The 24170-nt window shown below is 35.2% G+C and overlaps 2 protein-coding genes across 3 annotated transcripts; one reads left to right on the top strand and one right to left on the bottom strand.

Annotated features, from left to right (window-relative positions):
- Positions 1-15912: 15912 nt before the first annotated feature.
- Positions 15913-18612, top strand: LOC132310045 (protein ACCELERATED CELL DEATH 6-like). The gene is made up of 3 exons (XM_059808286.1): positions 15913-16648; positions 17153-17685; positions 17998-18612. Exons 1-3 carry the CDS (start codon positions 15913-15915, stop codon positions 18610-18612), a joined length of 1884 nt encoding a protein of 627 aa, XP_059664269.1.
- A 1096-nt stretch (positions 18613-19708) lies between these two features.
- LOC132308887 (protein ACCELERATED CELL DEATH 6-like) lies at positions 19709-22835 on the bottom strand. Of its 2 annotated transcripts, none has more exons than XM_059807167.1 (3): positions 21965-22835; positions 20801-21396; positions 19709-20638 (listed from the first exon to the last, which is right to left on the bottom strand). In XM_059807167.1, the coding sequence occupies exons 1-3, from the start codon at positions 22749-22751 to the stop codon at positions 20012-20014; spliced, it is 2010 nt and encodes a 669-aa protein (XP_059663150.1). In that variant the 5' UTR covers positions 22752-22835; the 3' UTR covers positions 19709-20011. The 2 variants fall into 2 exon arrangements, with proteins under 2 accessions (XP_059663150.1, XP_059663149.1); XM_059807166.1 differs by having other exon boundaries at positions 20801-21453.
- Positions 22836-24170: the final 1335 nt, after the last annotated feature.

Raw genomic sequence — 24170 nt, forward strand, 5'->3', positions numbered from 1 at the left:
GGACACTAGAACCTGGAGCGCTCTGATACCAACTGTGATACCTCTCGATTCTAGAGCCACGGGTGATCAAGTCCGAGCACAGATCCGAGGGATATCAGACAATTAATATGTAACCAAGCAAGAATAAAGCTGAATTACGAATAAAATAATAATGAGCTGAAAGAAACTAAAATGAAAATCCTCGAACCTTAAATAATAAATTAATATAATTTAAATCCGTACAACTTGGAAATCCACCTAGTGGACCCCTAATTCCAAAACTTAAATAAATTTACAGAATTAAAATCGAAAACCAAAATAGAAAGGAAATCCTATGTAACCGGAAGAGTGAGTGTTTGTATCTGCATCAACACGATCAAACTCTAAGCTGGAACTGGCGAAATACCTAAAAAATAGAAGTGGGTCAGGCCCACATGTAAGTTCCAATCTACTACATCCGTACATAAACCCGATACGCAGATACATCCTAAATAGCTCGGCAATATCTACAATAGTCCATAGATATATAAATACACATTATAGGATGCTCACTATCCTATAACATAGTTCAGCCTGGGTAGAAGATGACATATAAAACACGCTTTCCAGCAGCCAAGTACCTAGACCTACCAGGGAACATTAGCTATATCCAGCTACTCAACCTTTGCGATATACGCACCCTAACCGTGATCAGGAGACTCAAGCTCGTATCACGGTACCATAAATATATATATAAATTCTTTCCTAGTGCAGAAAGATAAAACAAATATCCATTATGTCGTTCAACTGTTTTAGTTGACAGGACATGCATCCATGTAGGATTTAACTGTTTTAGTTAATCCATTCCTTATGTATGAAGGGGTAGGACTTAACTTTTTGATCTAATCTATCCCTGATATGTCACCGTCCCATACCGGTACATATAATGCAAATGATCCTTGAATTATTCCACTTTTCAACAGTTCATCAAATCATACCCACGTAATCCAAATAGTTAATATACAGAGTTTAAACAGTTCATCAACTTGCAATCTAGAATCCATCCATGTAATTAACGAGACAAAATTTAATAATTCATCAAGTTAAGATTCAGTATCCATCGATGTCATTGACAATTTAATTCATTTAATTAAATTTCAACTAACCAATAGTACAGTCCAGCAGTTGACAATATTAACAATAGTAAGAGTCAATTATAAAGCTGAGAATGCCAAACTATAACACAGAAAAATCCACAGTACTAACCAATAGTTGCTGAAACATAAAGAACAGTTTAACCATTAAAATAACAATCTCCATTTAATTAATGGAACCTAATTTATTAGTTCCTTAATTAAAATTCAACCTATGCACAAATAAGGTCTAATAAATACATGACCCTATTCTGTATCTAACATAGATTTTAGAACCATCCTTCAGTCATCTAAGTTGTTAAATTAAATTTACACAACTAGATACTTTACAACAGCCAACAATGTGCGTCATTGCTTAAAAACTCCCACACTGTGAAAACCCTTAGCATATTAGGATAAATTATTCATGATGAGTTCTAATAAAACATAATATCATATTTAGATTCCATGCAATAGTCCGTTAAAATTTTAAAACAAGACTTAGCGAATTAGTCCTTCCCATCCGTTAACAGCGTACAAAGTCGCATATTTTTACTTTGTACCGTTGTATACTTCCCTACAGTTAATTCCATGAGTACTAAGACATTAATTTATTAGAAGTGGCTCTAATATAGCATGGTGTAATGTTTGGAATCCATGTTCCAACTCTTTTAATTGCTAGACACAGTTTAAACAATTAAACCTTTACAATCCGTTATGTCCGTAAACAGTCTGCGACTTGTCTTAGAATTTCCCACCGTTTAATACATTAGCATATAAAATAAATTAATGCATCTTAGGGCTCTAATATTTCATGAATTAATATATAACTTCATCTACCTAGCCCAAACACAGCTCAGAAAAATCACCAACGAGCCAAACAACGCACAAACCACTCCAGTAAGTACATAGAATCACAGAGCCTGCTCTTAGAAACATAGAGCAGGCTTTAACCTGCATAGAGCTGGCTCCCATAACCCTTGGAGCCGGCTCTAATAGAGGGGGATCCGGCTCTTTGCTTCCTAAAGCTGGCTCTCTCTCTTTGAGAGCCTCCTTTGCTTCGTTCTGCTTCGTCCGGTTGTCGTCTGTGATTCCGGCGACGTCCAGTGTCTTATTCCAGACCTTTTTAAGATTATTAGGGTTCCACTAAAGCTCTTAAACCCCTAGAGACTCCTCCTATTCCAGTGTGAACCAATTGACAAAAAAACTTAAACTACACACAACATCTTATACAAGAATAAGTTTGAACGTTAAAAAAACACAGAACAGATTATCGAAATCATCTAGCATGCATAAAGTCCATTTTTAAACGTTTAATTAAGTTCCTGGAGTCTATATAAGATGCACAGAACACAAGTTTACAAGAGAGGAATAGACTGAAACTTGCCTTCAGATTTCGGTGTGAAACCTTAAGCGTTGTCTCTAAATTTAAGTTTCAGAATTCTCTAAGTCTGTTTCCCCTCTGCTCTGCACACAGTTCCTTTCCTCTATTGCTTCTTGGTTCCATCCAGAAGCAGCCCCTCTGTTCTTCCCCAGTCTTCCTCCTTTAGCCTCACAGATTATATTCCGAGACTCTCTCTGTTTTCCTCTAAAAGAAACTATTTCGTGAATAGGGTTTTTTTTTTCCTAACAAACGTAAAAGAACATAAATATATATAGCCGTCTATAAAACCCTAACCCTAATTCCAATCCTAACATGTGACGGCTAAAACTCACAAAAGAAAAGCCCTAAATTTACACTATATATAAAACCAAATAAAACAAATAATCAATTTAAACCATAAATTAATCAAATAATTAAATTAACTTACAAATAAAACAATTACAGTAAAACCACAAACTAATCAGATAATTTAAATTAAAACAATTTCAATTCAACAATGAAATTAAACACATAAATTATAATTAAGCAATTAAGCAAATACACATAAAATAATTTCACCAATTAAAACAATTAATTTAAACAACTAAGTCATATAATTAAATACAAATGAAATCAAAATCAAAATCTAAAATTTAAATTCCCATTTTATCCTTTTGAAAATTAGGGGTATTACAGGAATTGATCTATTAATGAAGTTTGTGGAGAAAGTGACATGGGCATAATAAGAAATTAAGATATAAAGGCACCACTTTGACGGGAAAGTAAAATTTCCTCGTGTTTTTTGCGAGAAACATTTTGAGGAAAATTAAGCGGTTGCGAGAAATTTATTTCCTAAAAATTTTATCTTTCACGCTAACCAAACTCCTAACAAATTTAAAATTTTTTTATTTCTTTTCCTTTCTATCTATTTCATGCTAACCAAACGAACCCTTGAGGAATTTTCCCAAGGGCCGAACAAAGACAAGCTGGCCCAACGGGCAAAGGGCAAATCAAACAACCAAAAGAATAATCTGAAAACAAAAGAGGTTAACACAGCCCCAAACAAAAAAGTCCAAGAACAGGCCCAACCCAACACATAAAACCTGAATTGTATAAGAACCACCACAGTATATATATATATACATATATTATCTAAAGTAACAATAGATTAAGAAGTAAAACAAATACAATCTGGAAGTAGGGCGTTTAATAGCCACTGGGGTCATACCCTCCACTCCAAATCACCACATTTGGCTATTAGAGCCTTTTTACCGAGCGAATGAGCCACCCCATTGCCTTCGTAAGGCACCCAAGCCAAAGAAGTCCCCTTAGAGCATTTTCAATGGTAAAATGCTAAATTCGGATGCCAAATCTATATTTTAACAGCGCCACAGTGTTAAAATGTTACATTTTAACAATTTTGTTCCAATGCTGCATTTTATGCAAAATGCTATTTTTTGACACAACCACTATTCTTTTTCAACTACCATTCCCACCATTCATATTTGCATCAGCAATGTTAATATTAGGCACATTCCAAATCAAGTTGTAGACATTAGAAGGATACTAAAATTAAACTTAATTAAAAATCTAAAATATATTGTAAAAAAAGGTCCCAAAAAAAATATATATATATGTATAAATTTTTATATTTGATTATATTATTATATATATATTTTTTCTTTTTCAAATTTATATATATATATATATATATGTATATTATATATATTTGATTATATTATTATTAAAAATATATATACATATATATTTAGGGCAAATCATTTCAGCCTCCCCAATCGCCTCCATCTCTATTCTCGTTTTCAACTCTGAAATTGCCCCCTCCCCCTCTCTCTCTCTGCAACTGCAAACTACAAAATCAACAAGAATTAGAAGTTCAAAACCCATATCCTTTAGTTTCCATCACCTGCTGTTCTAGTTCGGGTTCGCCGTTCACAAGCTTCAGCCGCCATCTCTCAACTCTCAAGCTTGTCCCTCTCTTTCTCTGCAACTGCTAACTTGTACATATGGGTTTTGTTTTATTTTTTATTTTTCTAAATCAAATAATCAATGTCTTTAATTCTTGTTTTGCAAACTAAATCCTATGGTGAAATTTTTTATGATTTTTTTTAAAACCGATCTGAGAAGAAAGATACACACACACACACACACATGAGGATGAGAGGGGAAGAGAAAAAGAGAGACGGATAGGATTGAGAGATATAGAAATAGCTGTTGCTATAAGTTTTGCTAAATTTGGCACAAAAAATAGAAAAGGCAATTTTTGGTAGGTGAAATAACAGCTCATTGGAGGACCTAATTTTAACCCACCTGCTATATTTTGAATTGGCAGCTCATATAACAGGTGGGTTGGAGATGCTCTTACAAGCTTTAACAATAGAAATAACATCATTAAAAATTACACTTAAAGCCACAGCATAGGGTAAGAGACGCTTCACTGGCTGAGAATCCCCTTCTACCACAACATTTTCTTAACCCCACACTTTGAGAAGAGAAAGGCATTCCCAAAGAATAAAGCTTTCAGCAATGGATGGGCCACTCACATGGGAGAAAAAGAAAGAGGCCACCCGGATGGGTCGACCCACATCATTTCGTAATATCAGACCTCCTCCACAGAGCAGCCAAGAGGAATCAAAGCGGCATCAAAATTCAGCTTAAGACAGCCTCTTGCTAGAGCACCCCACTTCAAAAAAATAGGAGCCACAGAAGGAGAGGGAAGAGATAGAAGACGAGATTGACGCGAAATCTCTTGGAATTCAATAAAGTTGCGATGTGCCTTTTGAGCGGCTTCAAAAGGATCCCATTGACGATTAGCAAAGAAAAGATCATTGCGACATTTCCAAATAGTCCAACAAATGAATGAAGCAAAATTCATACATTCCTGTATATTCTCAGGCCGAGACCACTGGTCTGTAAGCGCCACCCACCTCTTAGGGCAAAAGGCTCTTATTGATTGGGCTCGGCATCGTCCCAATTCTAAGGTTCGAATTGGTCAAGTTGAATTTTCTCTTCGCAATTTAAAGGAACGGACGACGAATTATGATCATTCTTTGGTTCTCCAGACCAAAGCCATGCTTAATCAATGTTGGTTAGATGAGGAGCTTTATTGGAAACAAAAATCGCGGAACAGTGGTTACAGCTTGGAGATAAAAATACTCAATTTTTTCATATTGCAACCCGAAAACGTAGAACTCAAAATGGTATATCTGGGGTGATGAATGAGAGGGGTGTGTGGTCTAAGGACGTCAGTCATATTCAAGATATTTTCCTGTGATATTTTCAATAGCTTTTTCAGTCTCAACAACCTTCCAAAGTTGATCAATTTTTGCGCCATATTCCCTGTCGCATTTCTTATGAGATGAATCAGTCTTTACTTCTACCACCAACTGAATTGGAAATTAAGCAAGCGGTGTTTGATATGGAACCCCTTAAAGCGCCTAGGCCAGATGGTATGACACCCTTATTTTATCAAAAATATTATGAGGTGGGTTAAATCCGATGTGGTGGTGGCTGTTTCTAGTTTTTTCCAACACGAGTATATGCTTTCCTCTTTAAATCATACTAATATTATTTTTATTCCTAAAATTGCTTCCCCTACTTTGGTCTCGCACTACCGCCCTATTGCCTTATGTAATGTGTCTTATCGAATAATTGCTAAGGTAATGACTAATAAATTGAAGGGTGTTGTTGATCAAGTTGTTAACAACTCCCAATCGGCGTTTGTTGAAGGTCGTCACATAACGGACAATATTCTTATATCTCACGAGATTTTACACTATCTGAAAAATAAACGTCGAGGTTGGAAAGCTTTCTTGGCGCTTAAATTGGATATGAGTAAAGCTTATCACCGTATCGAATGGGTTTTTTTGTTAACTATGCTCAAAAAATTGGGTTTGAATTCTCATTGGATTCAAATGATTTCTTCCTGTGTATCTACTGTTTCTTACTCTCTTATTATTAATGGCACGTTTGTTGGTTTTTTTCAGCCGTCCAGAGGGTTGCGTCAAGGTGATCCGTTGTCGCCATATCTATTTATTCTCTGTGTTGAAGCCTTCTCTATGGCTATTCAGAGAGCTCAACTAGCGAAGCTTCTCACCGGCGTGAGGATTTGTAGGGGGCGCCGTCTGTTTTTCATTTATTTTTTGCTGAAGATTCTATTGTTTTTTGTCAGGCTGTTGTTCCAGAGATCGACACTTTAAAGTAAATTCTTCATGCATATTGTGATACCCCCGGATTCCCGGATGTAGGTTGGCCAGGTCCACGCCCGATTACCTGAGGATATCAAACCAATAAGCAATAAACGAACACAGAATACAATTAAGATAAACATGAATAAATAAAACTACTGAAAAGAAACTAAGAAGATAATCCAAAACTGAAACCTCAGAATAAAATTTTATAAATAAGAAAATTATTCTGATACATCCAACTTCTCCATTTTTAATACAACTCGGGAATCTATCTAGTGGACCCCTAATAAACTCCAATACTGAAAAACAACAACTGAAGAACTCCAATGCTAAATCATGAAGAAACTTTTATATCGCCGGAAGAATGAGTAGCCGTCTCTGCTCAGCACGAACAAGCTCTAAGATCTAGAACCGTCCGTTACCTGAAAAAAATAATAGTGGGTCAAGCCCACGAACAAGTTCTATCCTAACTACAATCCAAACAGAGACCCGATACGCAGATACATCCTAGATGTCTCAACCATATTTATATAGTCCGTAAATATATATATATATATATATATATATACACACACACACACACACACACTACCTCACTGGACTATGATGAGGGTCTCAACCTAAATAGAAGGCAACATGCAAAACGCACCTGAGTGGGCATGACTACCTAAGCCTAACAGGATATACCTCAACTATCATAGCCAGCTACGCATCCTACTGCATATACGCTTCTTAACCGACGATCCTGAGACTCAAGCTCATATCGCGGTACCATACATATATATATAAAGTCCGATCCTATCCAACCATAAGAAAACCAGTTAGTTGTTCAGCTTGTTCAGCCGCACAGACTAACATAAATTATATGTATATAAATTCCGTTCAACTACAATGTTGAGCCGGTCAACTATTCGTCGCTAAAACACAACATATAATTAGGATTTAAATGCTTAAATTAAATCCCTATCATTCCTATTACAGAAATATCAACAACCATCAAATATGTCGTTCAACTGTTTTAGTTGACAGGACATAAAATCATGTAGGATTTAACTGTTTTAGTTAATCCGTTCCGTATGTATGAATGGGTAAGAATTAGCGTTGTGACCTAATTTGTCATTCCGTAAGCCACCGTCCCATACCGGTGCATACCATTCAAATAATCCTTAAATGATGCAACATTTTAAGCAATACATCAAATTAAGTCCACATAATCCATATAGTTGATAAATACAGAATTTAAACAATTCATCAACTCACAATCCACAATAAAATTCATGGAATTGACGAAACAATGCTTGATCGTTCTTCAATTTAAAATCCAGACCAACCTCCATGCAATTGACAAAAAATATATAATTAATTCTTCAATTAAATCCAAGCCAACATCCATATGGTTGACATAACCTAAGTGTTAGTTCAACAATTTAAGTCCAAACCATAATTCAAATAATTGCAGAATAGTGCTTAATATTACAGCAATTAAAATCCAAGCTTAAATCCATGTATTGCAGAAAAGAATTTTGTATTTCAACAATTAACATTCAAGGTATGCACAGATCAAACTTGATAAATAAATGACTCTAGCACACAACCAAAATAAGATTTATAATTATACAAATATTCCGTTAATTTGCTAAAACTAAATTAGGTAACTAAACTCCTTCCATCCGTTAACCCCCTGCACCGTTCTATACTTTCCTACGGTTAAATCCATGAGCCAAAGACATTAATTTATTTAATGCGGCTCTAATATAGCATAATATCATATTTAGAGTCCATGCGACAATCCGTTATATTTTTAAAACAAGATTTAGCAATTTAGCCCTTTCTATCCGTTAGCAGCGTAGAATGTTTAATAATTTTATACTGTTTGTCCCGTTTCCTTAGAAGTAAACTTTAATCAATGAAAGGTCTTATTAACACTCAAGATTGACTTTTTAATCACTCTGTGAAGTCCCAGACTCAATCCAAACAGTTCACAACTTCTACAGTCTCAAAATTGTTCGGAAAAAAAAAATTCAGCAAACTATAATTGAGAGGAGCCTGCTCCAGACTTTGGAAGCAGGCTCTTTGTGCATGGAGCAGCCTCCCTACATGGGAGAGCAGATTCTTAAGAGCTAGGAGTCGGCTCTTGACTCCCCAGAGCCGGCTCTGCACTTTGAGGGAGTTGGCCCCCTCTTTTATGGAGCTATCTTTCTCCCTCTCTGAACCTTGTTCCGTTTCCGCTTCGTCTTCTTCGTTTTCGGCTGATTCCAACCCCTCCGTTCTTTATTTTTATTGACCTTAGGAGTCTAATATGCATCCAGTAATATCACAGTTATTCATTCCAACGAGTTTGCATTAAAAAGAATCATAAAAACCCTTGCCGATTTAATTACGTTTTAACAACCGGCAGCATATTTCAACTTCCAAAAACCATTACAGTTTAATCTAAAGACATATAAACGAGTAATTAATCATTTGTTAAGCATGTAATATTCCATTAATATCCAATTATCAACCCAGTCCTTTGTTTACCATAATTTGTATTAACAGAATAACCAAAACAATTACGGTTTCAAAATGCTTAAAGATTTAAAAGTGAAACCAAACTTGCAAGAACGATTTCAGTTTAATTTCAACTTACAGATAATTAATTTAATCTATACTAAGCATGCATGATCCGTTTAATATCCGTTTAAGATCCTAGAGAACATCTAAGAATGCACAGAACACAGGCCAAAGGAAGAGAGACAGAGTAGAACTTGCCTTTACAGTTTTGGATTCAAAACCATGTTGCCATCTTCCTAAGCTTTCTGATAACATCTGAGTACTGTCAACTCCACTTCCTACTGCTCAGCCTTCCCTTCTCCTAAGTTCGACCCCTAATCCGCAGCCGAAACCCTCACCTAGGTTACTCTGTTTTCTTCAAACCCTCTCTCTGTTTTCACTCTAAAAGCTCTCTGTAAAATAAACCCTTATATACGTGAATAGGGTCTGTTTTTATTTTTCAAAACCCTAAGACGACCTATTGTTGTATTTATATAGGCTTAAAGAAAACCTAATTCTAATTATGAGAGAGATGGGAAAAAAAATAAAATCATACTAAGTCGGCTAACTCGTGAGATTAAACGAAATCCTAAAATTATAATATTCATTTGAATAATAATTAATTCTAATTTAATTATTAATAATTCCTAATAATTAAATTAACCCAAAAATACATATATCCCCATAAATACATGAATATAAAATCATGAGTATTAACCGTACCCATGTAATCTAACCCATCCAATCGGATAAAACAAAAATAAAGCAACTAACCACAATTAAATTAAATAGACTAATTAATCAAATACGGCAAATTCAAATATACAATGAATAATTAAATCAAATAAAAATAAAATAATTAAACACAAACACATAAAGACACAAAATCAATTAAGCAAATAGACACACAATCAATTAAAAATGCACAAAAATAAACTTCAAAATCCAATCTTATCCTTTTGGAAAATAGGGGTATTACACATATGAGTTGGCGTCGGGACAATAGGTGAATTTTGCGAAATCTGCTATTTTCTTTTCTAAGAATGCTCCTATGCCCTTACGGCGCATGTTAAGTCACATGTTGGGATTGTCTGAAAATGGCTTTTAAACTATAAATTTAGGGATGCCGGCGCTCATTGGTCGTTCAAAATCTGAAGTTTTTCAGTTTTTGTTAACTAGAATGAAGGAACGGCTTACGTCTTGGAGACAACATACTCTCTTGGAATGTGGTAAGGAAGTTCTGATTAAGGCAGTGTTAAATGCTCTTCCTACTTATATTATGTCTGTTTTTAGATTACCCCGTACACTGTGCTTGGAGCTAATGAAACAGATACGGAATTTTTGGTGGACGAAGCATGGTCAGCGCAGATCAGTTCACTAGGCTTCCTGGAATTTACTTTGTCGGAGTAAGCCGAACGGTGGTTTAGGATTCCGTGATCTTGAAGCATTTAATTTGGCCTTGCTAGCGAAGCATGCTTGGCGTTTCCAGGTCTCTCATACTGGGGTGGTGTTTCAATTGTTTAAAGCCAAATATTTTCCCTCCTGTTCTTTTCTTGAGGCGCCGTTGGGATCAAATCCATCTTGGGCATGGCGTAGTATTTAGTCCTCACAGGCATTGCTTCGGAGTGGATTACGACCCGGACCTCGTCCGGATTCTCACATATGGGTGGTGGACCCCTCAGGGAAGTTTAGTGTGAAATCAGCCTATACCTTAATTGTGACGCTCTCTCCAAATTCCACTCCTCGTGCCTTACACCGGGTAGACAATCAGCTGATAGCTAGAGCACGGTGGAGTGCCTTGTGGTCCCTTCAATTGCCTTCTAAAATTAAACATTTTCTTTGGAAATGTTGCTATGGGATTCTCCCTACTGGTGCTGCTCTTGTTAGTCGTGGTTATTTGGTAAATCCGATTTGTCCTCGATGTGGGTTGGAGGTGGAGGATGTGCTTCATATTTTTTTCCGTTGTTATTTTTCTCTTCAGGTGTGGAAATTATCCCCCCTCCGTTGGGATTTTCGAGTTCGTCCTCTTTCTTATTTTCTTGAATGGTGGATTGATATTCAGGGTGGATCATTTTTGTCTAAGGAGGATAAATCTTTTACGTTGGGCATATCATCTTTTTGTTTATTGGCAATCTGAAAGGTTAGGAATAAATTAATTTTTGATCAACTTGATTGGAGTCCGGTTTTGGTGGCAAATTGGGCTTCCACTCGCTTTTGGGAATTTGTCTCGGTGCAACGGAAATGTCAGCTGAATCATCAGCCCCCTCGCGTTGGATTCGCCCAATGCATGGTGTTGTTAAATGTAATGTTGATGAATCGTTTTTGAATCTTGCTCAACGAGGCGGCCGTGGTGCGGTGTTCAGAGACTCTTCTTGTGTGGTTCTTCAAGCGGTCATTTTTAAACCTTTTGAGTCATCCTCTGTGTTTCATTCAGAAGTGTTGTGTTTTAGACGTGCAGTTTTTTGGGCGCAACAATTTCATTTTCAGGTGGTCTGGTTTGAATTGGATTGTAAGAGCGTGGTGGAGGCTATTGAGGGTATTGCTCATCTGGATGCTTCACTTGTTTCTTTGGTTACTGAGATTAGACGGGAGATGCAATCTCTTACGGGGTTTTCTATTTCGCATGTTCGAAGGGAAGGCAACAAAGTGGCGCATGCTCTTGCCAAGCTTTCACAGCGGGAGTTGACTATGGATACGGTGCTTCACTCTCTATCCTTGTCTGTCTTTTAACTTTTGGAGTTGGATGTTGTAATTAGTGAGTGTAATTATTGTGTGCTTGTGGGTTGGTGTTGCTGGGACGAGAAAAAAAACAGAAAGAAAAAAAGAAAAAACAGAAACATATGAACCAACAACATGAACAGGGACATAAATATACTAAATAGTTTTGTATTTGAATAAACTAGCTTGCTCAGATGCATTTCAACAGGGACATAATAGTGCTGTGCTGTACATGTTGCCATCCCTAGCTAGCTACTATCTGTCTCGCATCTTCTGCATACATAGATGGTGGTTTGATCTACATGTCACATATATTATTATATTTCAAAAAAATTTCTTCAAGCAACGGGTTTCATGCGTTGACTGCATTCGGCTAATGGCTATATATATATTATATTATATAAATAGTGTCACTTTCTCTCGAAGTACAATTCTCATATCATTGCAGGGGCTTTGTCAAAAATTTCTGCTAATTATTTATAATAGATCAGCAACAACTCATCCCATTGTAATTCTTTATTGTTTTGGTAATTATTTATATTTATATTATGATAATCAACAACTCACCCTCCTTCCTTGCTTCTCTTTTCTCCTTTCTCTTTTCTGCAATTAAGAATTTGTTTGATTTATAACTATAAAAATAATTTGTTGTTGTTAAAAAACTAAAAATAAAAAATTATACAAAAAATTATATTTAGTTCAATTTTTGAAAACTCAGCTATAAAAATATTTATTTTCAAGTAACATTTATAGTTCTTTTAAAACTATTCTCTATTTTTTAAATTTCTGATAATTATTTTTAAAGTTCCAAACCAAATATGCTCTAATTTTCTTTAATTTCACACTGTCCTTTCCCCTTCCCTTAGAAACTTTTTTTTTTAGTTAAAACCCTTAGAAACTTCTATAAGCATTCTTAATTAATTATCTTTATATTGTTCAAGTCAATAATGCTCAAAGAATATAATTTATCTCTCTCAATTTCCTTACAAACTCAATTAATTTAAGTTTTATTATTTATATTTTAATGTTTTATGTTGTTCACCTATTATAATTTAAAATTTTGTTTAATTGCTTAAAATATGAATTATAATAACTTTTTAAAGTTAGTATTTATATCTAAAAATTATTTAAATGAAAAATTATAAATCTTTAAATTTTAAACTTTACTCTTAAAATATTATTTTTTACTAATGAATGTAGGACAACATATTTGATTTCATAAATATTTAAAATTTTAATTATTCAAAACAAGTTTTTAATAATTATTTGTAAAAGGGATTTGTTTTTGTAATGGTTCTATATAAAAATATGTAATTAAGATTATAAATTAATTTTTGAATTTTGACCTCGTGAATTACACGTGTTTTTTTACTAGTATTAAAAAAGAATAATTACATATACATGGATTTTTGAATTTTTATTTACTATTTCATGAAATTAAAGTCATTTAATTTCAAGATAACGAATTTGACCAAAATGTCAAGCGAACATGAAAAAATATCAGATATGAACATTCATATCTGATTTTAAACTAAACTAGGGTCACTTTCTAGAACAATAAAGAGGATAGTCTGGGCATTAGCAGGAGAATAGTTTAGGCATCAGCTTAAAATAAAGAATGTTATTTAATATTCACATCTGTATTTTTATTAAATCTATTATTTCAAAATTACACAACTGATTAATAAAGATACAAAAATTCATATACAAGTAACTCTATCTTTATTTAAAAAGCGCCACGTTCTCTCCCATCACAATTCTTTATAATATATTGTAGGTTCTCTATCTTTGTCAAATTATTTAAAAAGCGTCACGTTCTCTACCTTTGTCAAAATTAAGATGCTGGCTTTATAAAAATTCTTCATTCATCTCATAATTATTTATGATCTGAACCACAATTAGTCACCCCGGCCTCGTTGCAATTCACTTACCCACAATATTCGGAAGTCTCTCTTTTATGTATATAATTCTTTATGGTACTGTCAGTGGCTTCATCGTATCAAAGATTCTTAAGCAATCAAAATTCTTTATTATATATATATATATATATATATATATATATATATATATATATATTCTGATCAACAACTCACCCGGCCTCATCCTTGCCTCAATTCTCCACACTAATTTTCCTTTCACACTGTCGTTTCCCACTCTCCCGGAAGAGAATTAAAAAAAGTTCGGGAAACCCAATTACTGGTTACACCTAATTCTAGTAGTAGTTGTCGTTTCACATCTAGATTGGAGACGTGACAACAATTACAATCTATTATATAATTTTCAATTTTCAATTTTCAAGTGTCACCAATTAAGATTCCAAGACGATACAATGCTTTTCTTTATGATGTTCCATCGCTGCTCTCTAGAAAAATTTCACAAAATTGGCTCTTAAAAAAATTCATAGTTTTAATGCAAAAAACCGTAAAACTCCAAGTGAAAAAACATATATTTAGACTTTTGAAAATCTAATTATACTTTTAAAATAAGTCAATTTCATGCATAATTAATATAACAATAGTCTATCCTGAAAACAAATGTCTATCTGTTGAGTGCAATTAACCAGTGCCATACGGTGGAACCGGTTTCACTTTGCCAGTATAGATTTTGTTTTAAAGACTTTTAGAAACTTCAATGTGCAACCCGTACCAGCCCCATGTGGAACCGGTTCCACTTAGACAGTTTGAAAAATATGAAGTGATACTTAATTTTTTTTTCCAAAACACCTAAACCCAAAACCATACATGTGTACACACTCACTTACCTTACTGATGCATTGTTCATATCATAACAGAGTGTACTAACATGCGGACACCATCAATCTTCAATTTCGCTTCCGATCTTGAGATTTGAAAATCGAACTGAGAGTTTACAATTCAATCAGACTTATTTTGACAACTATATTTGCGAAATTATAAAATTATATTTCACACGAGTTTCATACGTTGAATTAATGCATTAGATCAGATATCTATATATATAGTTATATATATAAATAAATGTTGTGTTCACGAAATTAAGTCTCTCCCGGCCATCACAATTCTTTATATATAGTATTATTGTAGCCTGCAGGTGGGCTACATCAATGTGAAAGATGCTTAGTCACAACTAGCTGTTTGTTTATAATATGATCAACTACATAACTCACACCATGTTGTTTCTCTTCGATCTCCAGTCTCACAGTTTTCGGAAGTCTTCTTTTCCCATTACAATTCTTAATTTAGTCCGTCATCCAAGATGCATATACATTATTATTTAGTTTTTTTGCTAACTATATATATTCTTTATCAACAACTCACCCCTCGAAAAAAAGAAAAAGAATCCATCCTCCAACGCTGTTCTCCCGACCTGTTCAACATGCGTTGAATTACTGCTTTAGATCGGATACATACATACATATATATATACATACATACATACATATATATATATATATATATATATATAAATGTTATGTTCATGAAATTAAGTCTCTGATCTCTCCCGGCCATTACAATTCTTTATAGTATTATTGTAGCCTGTGTAGGTGGCTTCATCAATGTCAAAGATGCTTAGTCACTACTATCTGTTTGTTTATAATTATAATATGATCAACTACATAACTCCCACATGCTGCTTCTCTTCGATTTCCACAGTCCACAGTTTTCGGAAGTCTCCTTTTCCCAGTACAATTCTTAATTTATTCCGTCATACAAGATGCATATACACAATTATTTAGTTGTTTTGGTAACTATATATATTCTTATTAACAACTCACCCCTCGAACCATTCACACACTAAAAAAAAAAAACTCACCCCTCGTACTTAGCTTCTCTTCCATCTCCACATTTTCCTATCACATTCCATACCTCTCTCCTGATCTGCAGCTGGAAATAAAGTGGGGGCCGTTTTCCAAAACACAAACTGGTTGCACCACCATCTTCATTCTGCACTGTATTTATCTATATATCTATATATTTTGTAAAAAGTAGTGCAGAAAATTCTTTTGCTTTTTTTACTGACAATGTCAACTATTAGTGGTTGTTCAACAGTATCACAGGCACAAAACTATTGTTTGAGGATTGATATGCCAATCGTAATGGATATCAACAAGGTGGCTCAAGCAGAGGATGGAATTCACATAATGAATTCTCAACTTTATGGAGCCGTAACAAGTGGGGATCCTGTTAGGTGGAGATCGGAACTAGAATCAAACAATTTGGAGCAACTGAGCCCTCAAGGGAACACGGTTCTTCACCTTGCCATCAGTTTAGGCCATCACCAGCTTGTGGAATCCATCCTCCAACGCTGCTCTCCCAACCTGTTCAGCACTAAAAACTCCGCCGGGAAACTTGCTCTCCATTTGGCTGCTGCTTCTGGGAATCTATCCACACTTGAGTCTCTGCTTCGTCATGCCGCCAAACTGCAGCTTGAGGGCTACAACACTACTACTTGTGTAAATGGGGACCAATATTTTAATCAGTACCTACAAGCAGTACTCATGGAAAAAGATTCCGAAATGAATACTGCACTGCATGTGGCCATGAAATATCAACACTACAAATTGGCTATATTGTTAGTTGAAAAGAACCCACAAGTGTCCACATGTCCAAATAAAGAAAAAATGTCCCCCCTGTATATGGCTGCCGAAGCAGGACAACTGAAGCTTGTTGAGCTGATGATGCAAAATGGAGCAGTTGACATAAGAGCCCTGCAAGGCAAGTCAGTTGTGCACGCTGCCATCAAAGCAAGAAACAAAGGTATATATGGCCGGTTAGCCAATACTATTTTCGATTCTAACATATATATACCTTCTTCTTTTTTCTTTTTTCAAACCACTAAGAGTTGTAATTCACTTATATTTTTTCAACTTCTCAAAATAAATAATTTGAGAGTTGCAACTCTTATTATAAGAAGAAAAGAAAAGAAAAAAATGTTTACTCCACAGACTTAGTTGACCAACTCAAGTATAATTGTAGCATAATCAAAGCTAATTTATTATTATTTATTTTTTCTGGTTAACTTCGGTTTAGTTTTGAAGCTTAGAGATAGGGTTGAAATTTCATTTAATGATAAAGTTAAAGGATTCTATATACTTCAAATGAAACTTGGGTTGGTCTGTTAATTAGAGAAATAATTGCAATAATTTACTTTATACTAGCTATCAAAAAGTGTTCTCATTTGATGTCCTAAAATTATATGATTTTTTAATTTATTTTATTAATTATTCCGTTCTACTAAAAATATATTTACCAAAATACCAGATGTCCTAAAGGCTGTGTTGAAGCACGAATCAACATACTTTTCTGCATATGATGAAGATGGGAGGACTCCTCTTTCCTTTGCATCATCAATAGGTTACTTTAAAGGGGTTCGCTGCTTTCTAAAGAAATGGCGTGAAGCTATATACATAAGAGATGCGGATGGGTCATTACCCATTCATTTGGCATCGATGAGGGGGCATGTCAAGATTATAAAAAAGTTCCTCAAGTATAGCCCCGATTCAAGGGAGTTGGTCAACAAAGATGGTCAGAACATTCTTCATGTGGCTGCTATGAACGGGAAAGCCAATGTAGTCTCTTATGTCCTTAAAAAGCACGAGCTTGCAATGCTCATCAATCAAAGAGATGAAAAAGACGGAAACACTCCATTGCATTTGGCCAGCAAAGGAGAGCATGCTCGGATTGTGCATATTCTGACGTGGGACAAGAGAGTTAACTTAGAGATCACAAATGATATTGGCTTAACGGCTCTTGATGTTGCAACAGATGATCCTCGGGATACCACATTTCAAAAGGTAAATTACTAATTCTTTATAATTATTAATGATATATAGAAGCTAATGTAAATATTATAATTGAATAATTTACTAGATAATGTCATCATTTTCACTTAATTTGTCCGGTTGATATATAATATTATAAACTGAATTAAACTAACCAAACATTATTGCTTGCATATTTGCATGGTGGCAGTAAACTGTATGTACAGGTTAATTTGTGTGTGTGTGAGAGAGAGAGCAGATCTGGAATATTTCTCTTTCATTACTAATTGTTGTTACATATATGTGTATATATAATATGTGATGATATATATGTTTTGCATTCAGCGGTTGACATGGCTATCCTTGAGATATGCTGGTGCACCACAAACAGAGGCGCAGAAGACAAGAAGAAGTACAGCAGATCATGAGTTTGATAATATCAATGCTGGTGAGAGTCCTAGGGTAAACACTCTTTTGTTGGTGGCGACGCTAGTAGCCACCGTGACCTTTGCAGCTGGTTTTACCGTGCCAGGTGGGAATTACGGTACTGATGATCCATACCAAGCTGGCATGGCAACTCTGGTGAAAAGGCACATGTTTCATTTTTTCCTGATAACAAACACAATATCTTTGTATAGTTCGGTCATCGTAGCCATTTGTCTCATTTGGGCAATGTTGAATAATATACATTTGAGCCTTTATTCACTAAAATGGGCAATTCCGTTGGGGCTGGGAATCTCTCTTTTAATGGTCTCCTTGGCATTCATGGCAGCTGTATTTCTGGTGGTGAGGAATATTACTTGGCTTGCCGCTCTTGTTCTTATAATAGGTTCAATCTCAACCCTCAGCCTTTGGTTAGTATTTGTTCCGCTTTCCTTTCCCAATTCCTTGAAGAATCGTGTCGCTCGAAACATCTTTCGCTATCCACTTTATCTTATGGCATTAGTAACCGAAGAATAGAAAAAATTTGATGGCAGACCATGCACAACAATTACTCTACTATATATTTCCAAACTATTGGATTGTTGGCTGGCCAATTGCACGTGTACGTTCGTTCTAATGCCTTCAATTTTCCTCTTCCAAATGATCGATCAAGTTGTTTGCTGGTTAGGACTTGTCCTCTTGTTGAGGGACTGACGGCGGCTACATTGGTCTAGACCTTCACTGAGTACTCTGCTTTTTCTAGCTGGTGTGGTGAGGAGACTAGATATATATATATATATATATATACATATTGGAATTCTGTTTCTTCCAATGACTTGTTGTTGGGCCTTTTGTTTGTCCGTTTCCTTCGTGCGTTCTGAGCTAGCTAGCTCGTTTAGTAGTAATATTTTGTTTGGAGTTGTTGCCATTTTGAGTTTTGTTGGTCTTGCTTTCCTTGTACACTCTTTTATTCTTCTAATAAATTTCCAATTACTAAATATATATATCTATATACACATATATATTTGTGCATAGATACGATTTGGAAATGAATTTGAATTGCTCGTTCCCACGACCATCTTACGGTAAGATAGTGAAGAGGGACTACTATTTTAGCCTTTATTGCTGAAATGTTATTCGATTCAATATATAAATGTATTCATCCAACTCTTATGTATTTATATTTTGGACACTTCAAATGCAATAAAAACCTAAATGAAAAAAAAAAATGTCATTTAATACAACACTTAAACTTTCAAAAATATTAAAGAAGAAATTTTCAATTTATTATAATAATACTCAAATTAAGTAGCAATTTCACAATAACTGGGTGAGATACTAACTAATACGTAACACAAGCTAAATCCCTTCCTTTTAGTTGTTTAATTAAAATAAAATAATGTTACATAGATGGTGTTACTCACATCGGTTAGCATCGGCCCACGAGAAACAAGGTAGGCTAGGGCCTCACAAAACTTTGGGTACACATGCCCCTTGTTTCTTTTTAACCCAAGCCCAACTAGCTTGGCTATTTGTATTTGATAATTTATCAATGTTCTCTTTCACAAATAAATGAAAGTTGGGGAAAGCCAACTCAACCTGAAAATCATTTTTGGTTAGATATTAAAGCCTATAGACAAAACCCAGAAAATCATTATTGATAGATGTCATTCCAATTAATCATGTCGGCATCACTACAACACAAGGCATTTATAAATAAAAACTAAACAACAGAAAGAGTAAAAGGGATTAGAACAATCCCATTTCCGAACACACGTACACAAACCACACACACACAAACTGCCAATGCAAATACTCTTAACGAACAAGGACACCAATCCAACCTTCCAAGACTAAAAAGCACAGCAACAGGGCCACCCAACAGATGAGTTCTTAGGTCATACAACCAAAGTTTGCATTGAGGGCATGCATCTGATTATTTCTTGGTATTGATTCTTTCAATTACTAAAATCAAAAGATAAAAGGGATAGCGGATGATGTAGCGAGGGATGCGATGGTTCAAGGAATAAGGGAAGGCGAGTGGAACAATTAGTACCAAAAGGGTAAGGAGAGAGAGTGAGCCTATTATTAGAACAAGAATGGAAAGCCAAGTAAGGTTGCTCACTACCAGACAAATAGCTGCCATAAAAGCCAAGGAGACTAGCGAAAGAGATAGTCCCAACAATGGCACTGCTAATTTGAGGCAAGCAAGACCCAATCTTATATCATTCAACATTGCCCATAACAGAAGAATGGCAACAATGATGGAACTATACATAGCTATGGTATTACTTATGAGGAAGACGTGGAACATAGGCTTTTTAACCAGAATTGCCATGCCTTGGCGCGAATCTTGATCAGAACTGTTATATCCTCCAGGCATTGTGAAACCGGCCGCAAAGGTCACGGTGACCACCAGTGTCGCCACCAACAACAGTGTGTTCACCCTGTCTTTATAACTTTCCATGTTTGGTGGCGCATGACGCTGCCTGATCGTCACTGTACTACCATGCTGCTTAGCTCGTGGTGCGCCAGCATATCTCAAGGCTAACCACGTCAGCCGCTGAAAGTCATATGTGATCATATAAACAATATAATTGATTAATGAGATAAATCTATATATATATTAATTAGCAATTTACTTCCATATATTAATCAAGAACGAGTATACATCTCTGATTGTGAAAGGATTTGTAGTTGGAGAAATTAAAACATATGCATGTACCTTTTGATATGAGGGTGTTGTCTCAGGGTGATTCTCTGCAACATCCAAAGCCGTCAGGCCTTGAGCATTTACAAGCTCCAAGTTTACTCTCTTGTCCCATGTCATGATACTAACAACCCGAGCATGCCCATTCCTAGTGGCCAAATGCAGTGGGGTGTCTCCATTTTTATCTCTCTCATTAATTAGCATGGTAAGCTCGGATGTCTCAAGAATGTATCTTACAACATTCGATTTCCCACTCTCAGCAGCCACATGAAGAATATTTTTACCTTTTCTGTCCAGCAATTCCCTTGAGTCAGGGCAGCGTCGGATAAACTCCTCTATAATCTTGACATAGCCTCCCATGGATGCCCTATGAATGGGATATGAGCCATCCATGTCTGTTGTGTATGATGCATCAGAAGTTTTGTGTAAGAAGTAGCAAACACCTTCAAGGTAACCAATGGAGGATGCAAAGGAAAGAGGAGTTCTCAATTCTTCATCAAGTAGAACGATACAAAATGAAGTCTTCACTCCATCATCGAATGAAATACAGTAAGAAGCCCTTCGATTCATGAACCTAACCGTGTAAGTTGCTTGGTGATTCATTATCATATCTAAGACATTTGTTGGCAAGTTAGATGATTGGTACTTCATTATGGCATCTAAGACATCTGGTATTTATGATAAAAGAGTTAATATTTCACACCACAGAAAAATTAAGGACGGGAACAGAGGAATAACAAGAAACTATGTCGAGGGTGCACAGACAGTAGTAACTAACAACATTCTTAGTATCTTTTATTTATAAATTAAAACAAAAGTGTCCTGATCAATAGTATTATTTCATCAAATAAATAAAATAAAAATTTGACTAATCACCTTTTAATTAATTCGTGCGATCATATGATTAATAATATTCCTAACTTTTTTGTTTTCCAAAATCATTAGTAAGTTATTTATTTGTGAATATATATATTATTAATAATTTGAAGCTCAATCTTTTGTTAACATATTACTTTACTTGTGAATATTACTACTGATCTAGTGCGTGAATTGAGGGCTAGCAATTAATATTCTTGAAATGATGTTGATGTATATTAATTAAAATATTGTTGAAAAAATTAAAGCAGATGAAATATAGAGAGGCAGAGTAAGTGTAGGTTAAAAGTTTTAATTACGTACCTTTGTTCCTTGCTTTAATGGCAGCATGAACAAGTGACTTGCCTTTGAAGACTCCCATATCATGAGCTGGTCTACTGTTGAGCATAAGGTTCACAAGCTCCACATGGCCTGCTTCAGCGGCCATATACAAGGGAGAAACTTCTTCCCGGTTTAGTTGTATGGTGGCTTCTGAATTCATCTGAACTAAGGAAATAGCCAACCTGTAGTGATGATTTTTCATGGCAAGATGCAATGCAGTATTTTTCTCCTCATTTTCTTGGACAAGTATATCCAGCACCTGCGAAGGAGCGGGATGCACTTTTGCGTGACGAACCAGAGTCTCGACAATAGCCTGATGGCCAGCAGCAGCAGCCAAATGGAGAGGAAGGTCGCCAGAGGGGTTTTTGTTGAAGATGAGGTTTGGACAGCGGCGGAGTATGAGTTCCACGAGGCTGGAATGGCCTAAACTGGCTGCTACATGGAGACTTGTGTTCCCACGGCCACTCATCATCATTAATTTATTGTATGTTGCATCTTCTTCTTCAACTTGGAATCCATCCGTATTTCCCATTGTGATGGCTCTATACATTTCGGGTTTCATGTGTTTGAATTGTGGTGTTGGAACAAAGATTATTTCATAATCTTCACTTTGGATACAGAAAACCCCACCCTCTTCTTCAGAGCTGGGTTCTGCTGATTCAACAGGAGGAATTGGCAGTCCCCTGTCTTCATGAAATTCAGTAAAAAGGGTCCGTGGACCTACTGGTGCCCGTGCATCGTCCCTCTCACCTGCATTAATATCGGCCATTATAAATTCCTTCGATCAAATTTTAGGTACACACCTTATTTATATACAATAGGAACCCTGTACGTGAAACATCAGCTTAATTTGCAAGTAAAAGTATTCCTCCGGGCCACGGTGAACATTACCCTTCTTTATTTATTTATTTTTTTTTAAAAGCTGGGCGAGCAAGTAAATTATATATTCCTCACTGATTAATAATCAATGGTTGTGAGAGTAATACGTAATACATGGCATTACGACCCAACCCCACCAACAGCCACCAGCGCTCTGCCCCTCTGGATTTTTTTACTTTTATTTTAGATTTTATTTTTTTTAGAATTTATGAAGATGCTTTCACTAACATTACAAATCGCCACCACTTAATTTTTTTTTTTTTACATTTTATACTTTAAAATTTTGAGAATTTATGAACACGCTCTCACTAAAATTACAATTTTCCCTATTGAATTATATTTTTTACATTTTATATTTTAAATTTTTAACAAATTTATGAAAAAAACTTCATTGAAATTACAAAAATAGACCCATCATATAAGTTTATCCCAGAAATTAAAAGGTTGTCCATCTCACAAACTTTTTTTTGGTCTGTCACTGACTGCCGCCATCCCCACGCACAACCACCTTCACTGTCATCCCATAGCCTACAACCACCGCCCCCATCCCATAGCCGACAACCACCGCCCCCATTCCATAGCCGACGGTGATTGATTTGGAGGAGAGAAAACGTTGAGAAAGAGAGAGATCGGGTAATTTGGAGTATTAATTGGGGAGCTTTTGCTATAAATAAAATTACATTACTACCCATATATTTTTTTTATGATGTGGCATATTCTGTTGTGACTATTCTTTTTCAAAAAAAAAACTAGGGACTAGCTTATCATCCCCCTAATGGGATGTTAGCTTTAGGAATAGAGGAATTTGGTCCTTTAATTATTTTGATATTTAATTAAAATTAAAATTAAAATTAATTAAATAATGAAGGATAAAGATTTTCACATGTTTTTGGGTTTTGTTAAAAAATAGGTTAACTTGTATATGGTTCTCCTTATATCAAATCTCGGGAGTTGTCAGTGTACTCTATCCTATATAATTTGAGGGTTTGGAGGAAAAATATAAAAATAACTTTTGTAATATATTAATATTAAGTAACATTTAGCAATATTATTTTAATAATCTTTTCTTTTCTTTTTTTTTTTTTTCTTTTCTTTTTTTTTACAGTATTATTTTGACATACAAAGTTACTAACAATGTAAAGCAATAATATTTTTAGATGTGTTCCTATTAAGCAACTATTTATGGACATTAATTAAATATATATTATATTATACACGAGGGACTTAACCTTGATGCCATCCAACTTTAATTTCTTCTTCTGAGATGCCATCCAACTTTAACCACTTGCAGCAAGGCTTGCTTGCTTGC

The sequence above is a fragment of the Cornus florida genome, unplaced genomic scaffold (genome assembly GCF_030987335.1).
Source record: "Cornus florida cultivar Cherokee Brave unplaced genomic scaffold, ASM3098733v1 CherokeeBrave_3.0.0_Hap2_Chr05, whole genome shotgun sequence".
NCBI lineage: Eukaryota > Viridiplantae > Streptophyta > Magnoliopsida > Cornales > Cornaceae > Cornus > Cornus florida.

What these genes read in the sequence shown, in the direction of transcription:
- LOC132310045 (XM_059808286.1), top strand. Translation starts at nt 15,913, where the DNA reads ATGTCAACTATTAGTGGTTGTTCAACAGTATCACAGGCACAAAACTAT. An exon ending in CATCAAAGCAAGAAACAAAG is followed by an intron (nt 16,649 to 17,152) that starts GTATATATGGCC and finishes CCAAAATACCAG; the next exon opens with ATGTCCTAAAGGCTGTGTTG. An exon ending in GGGATACCACATTTCAAAAG is followed by an intron (nt 17,686 to 17,997) that starts GTAAATTACTAA and finishes TTTTGCATTCAG; the next exon opens with CGGTTGACATGGCTATCCTT.
- LOC132308887 (XM_059807166.1), bottom strand. Translation starts at nt 22,751, where the DNA reads ATGGCCGATATTAATGCAGGTGAGAGGGACGATGCACGGGCACCAGTA. An exon ending in CATTAAAGCAAGGAACAAAG is followed by an intron (nt 21,454 to 21,964) that starts GTACGTAATTAA and finishes CATAAATACCAG; the next exon opens with ATGTCTTAGATGCCATAATG. An exon ending in CAACACCCTCATATCAAAAG is followed by an intron (nt 20,639 to 20,800) that starts GTACATGCATAT and finishes TATGACTTTCAG; the next exon opens with CGGCTGACGTGGTTAGCCTT.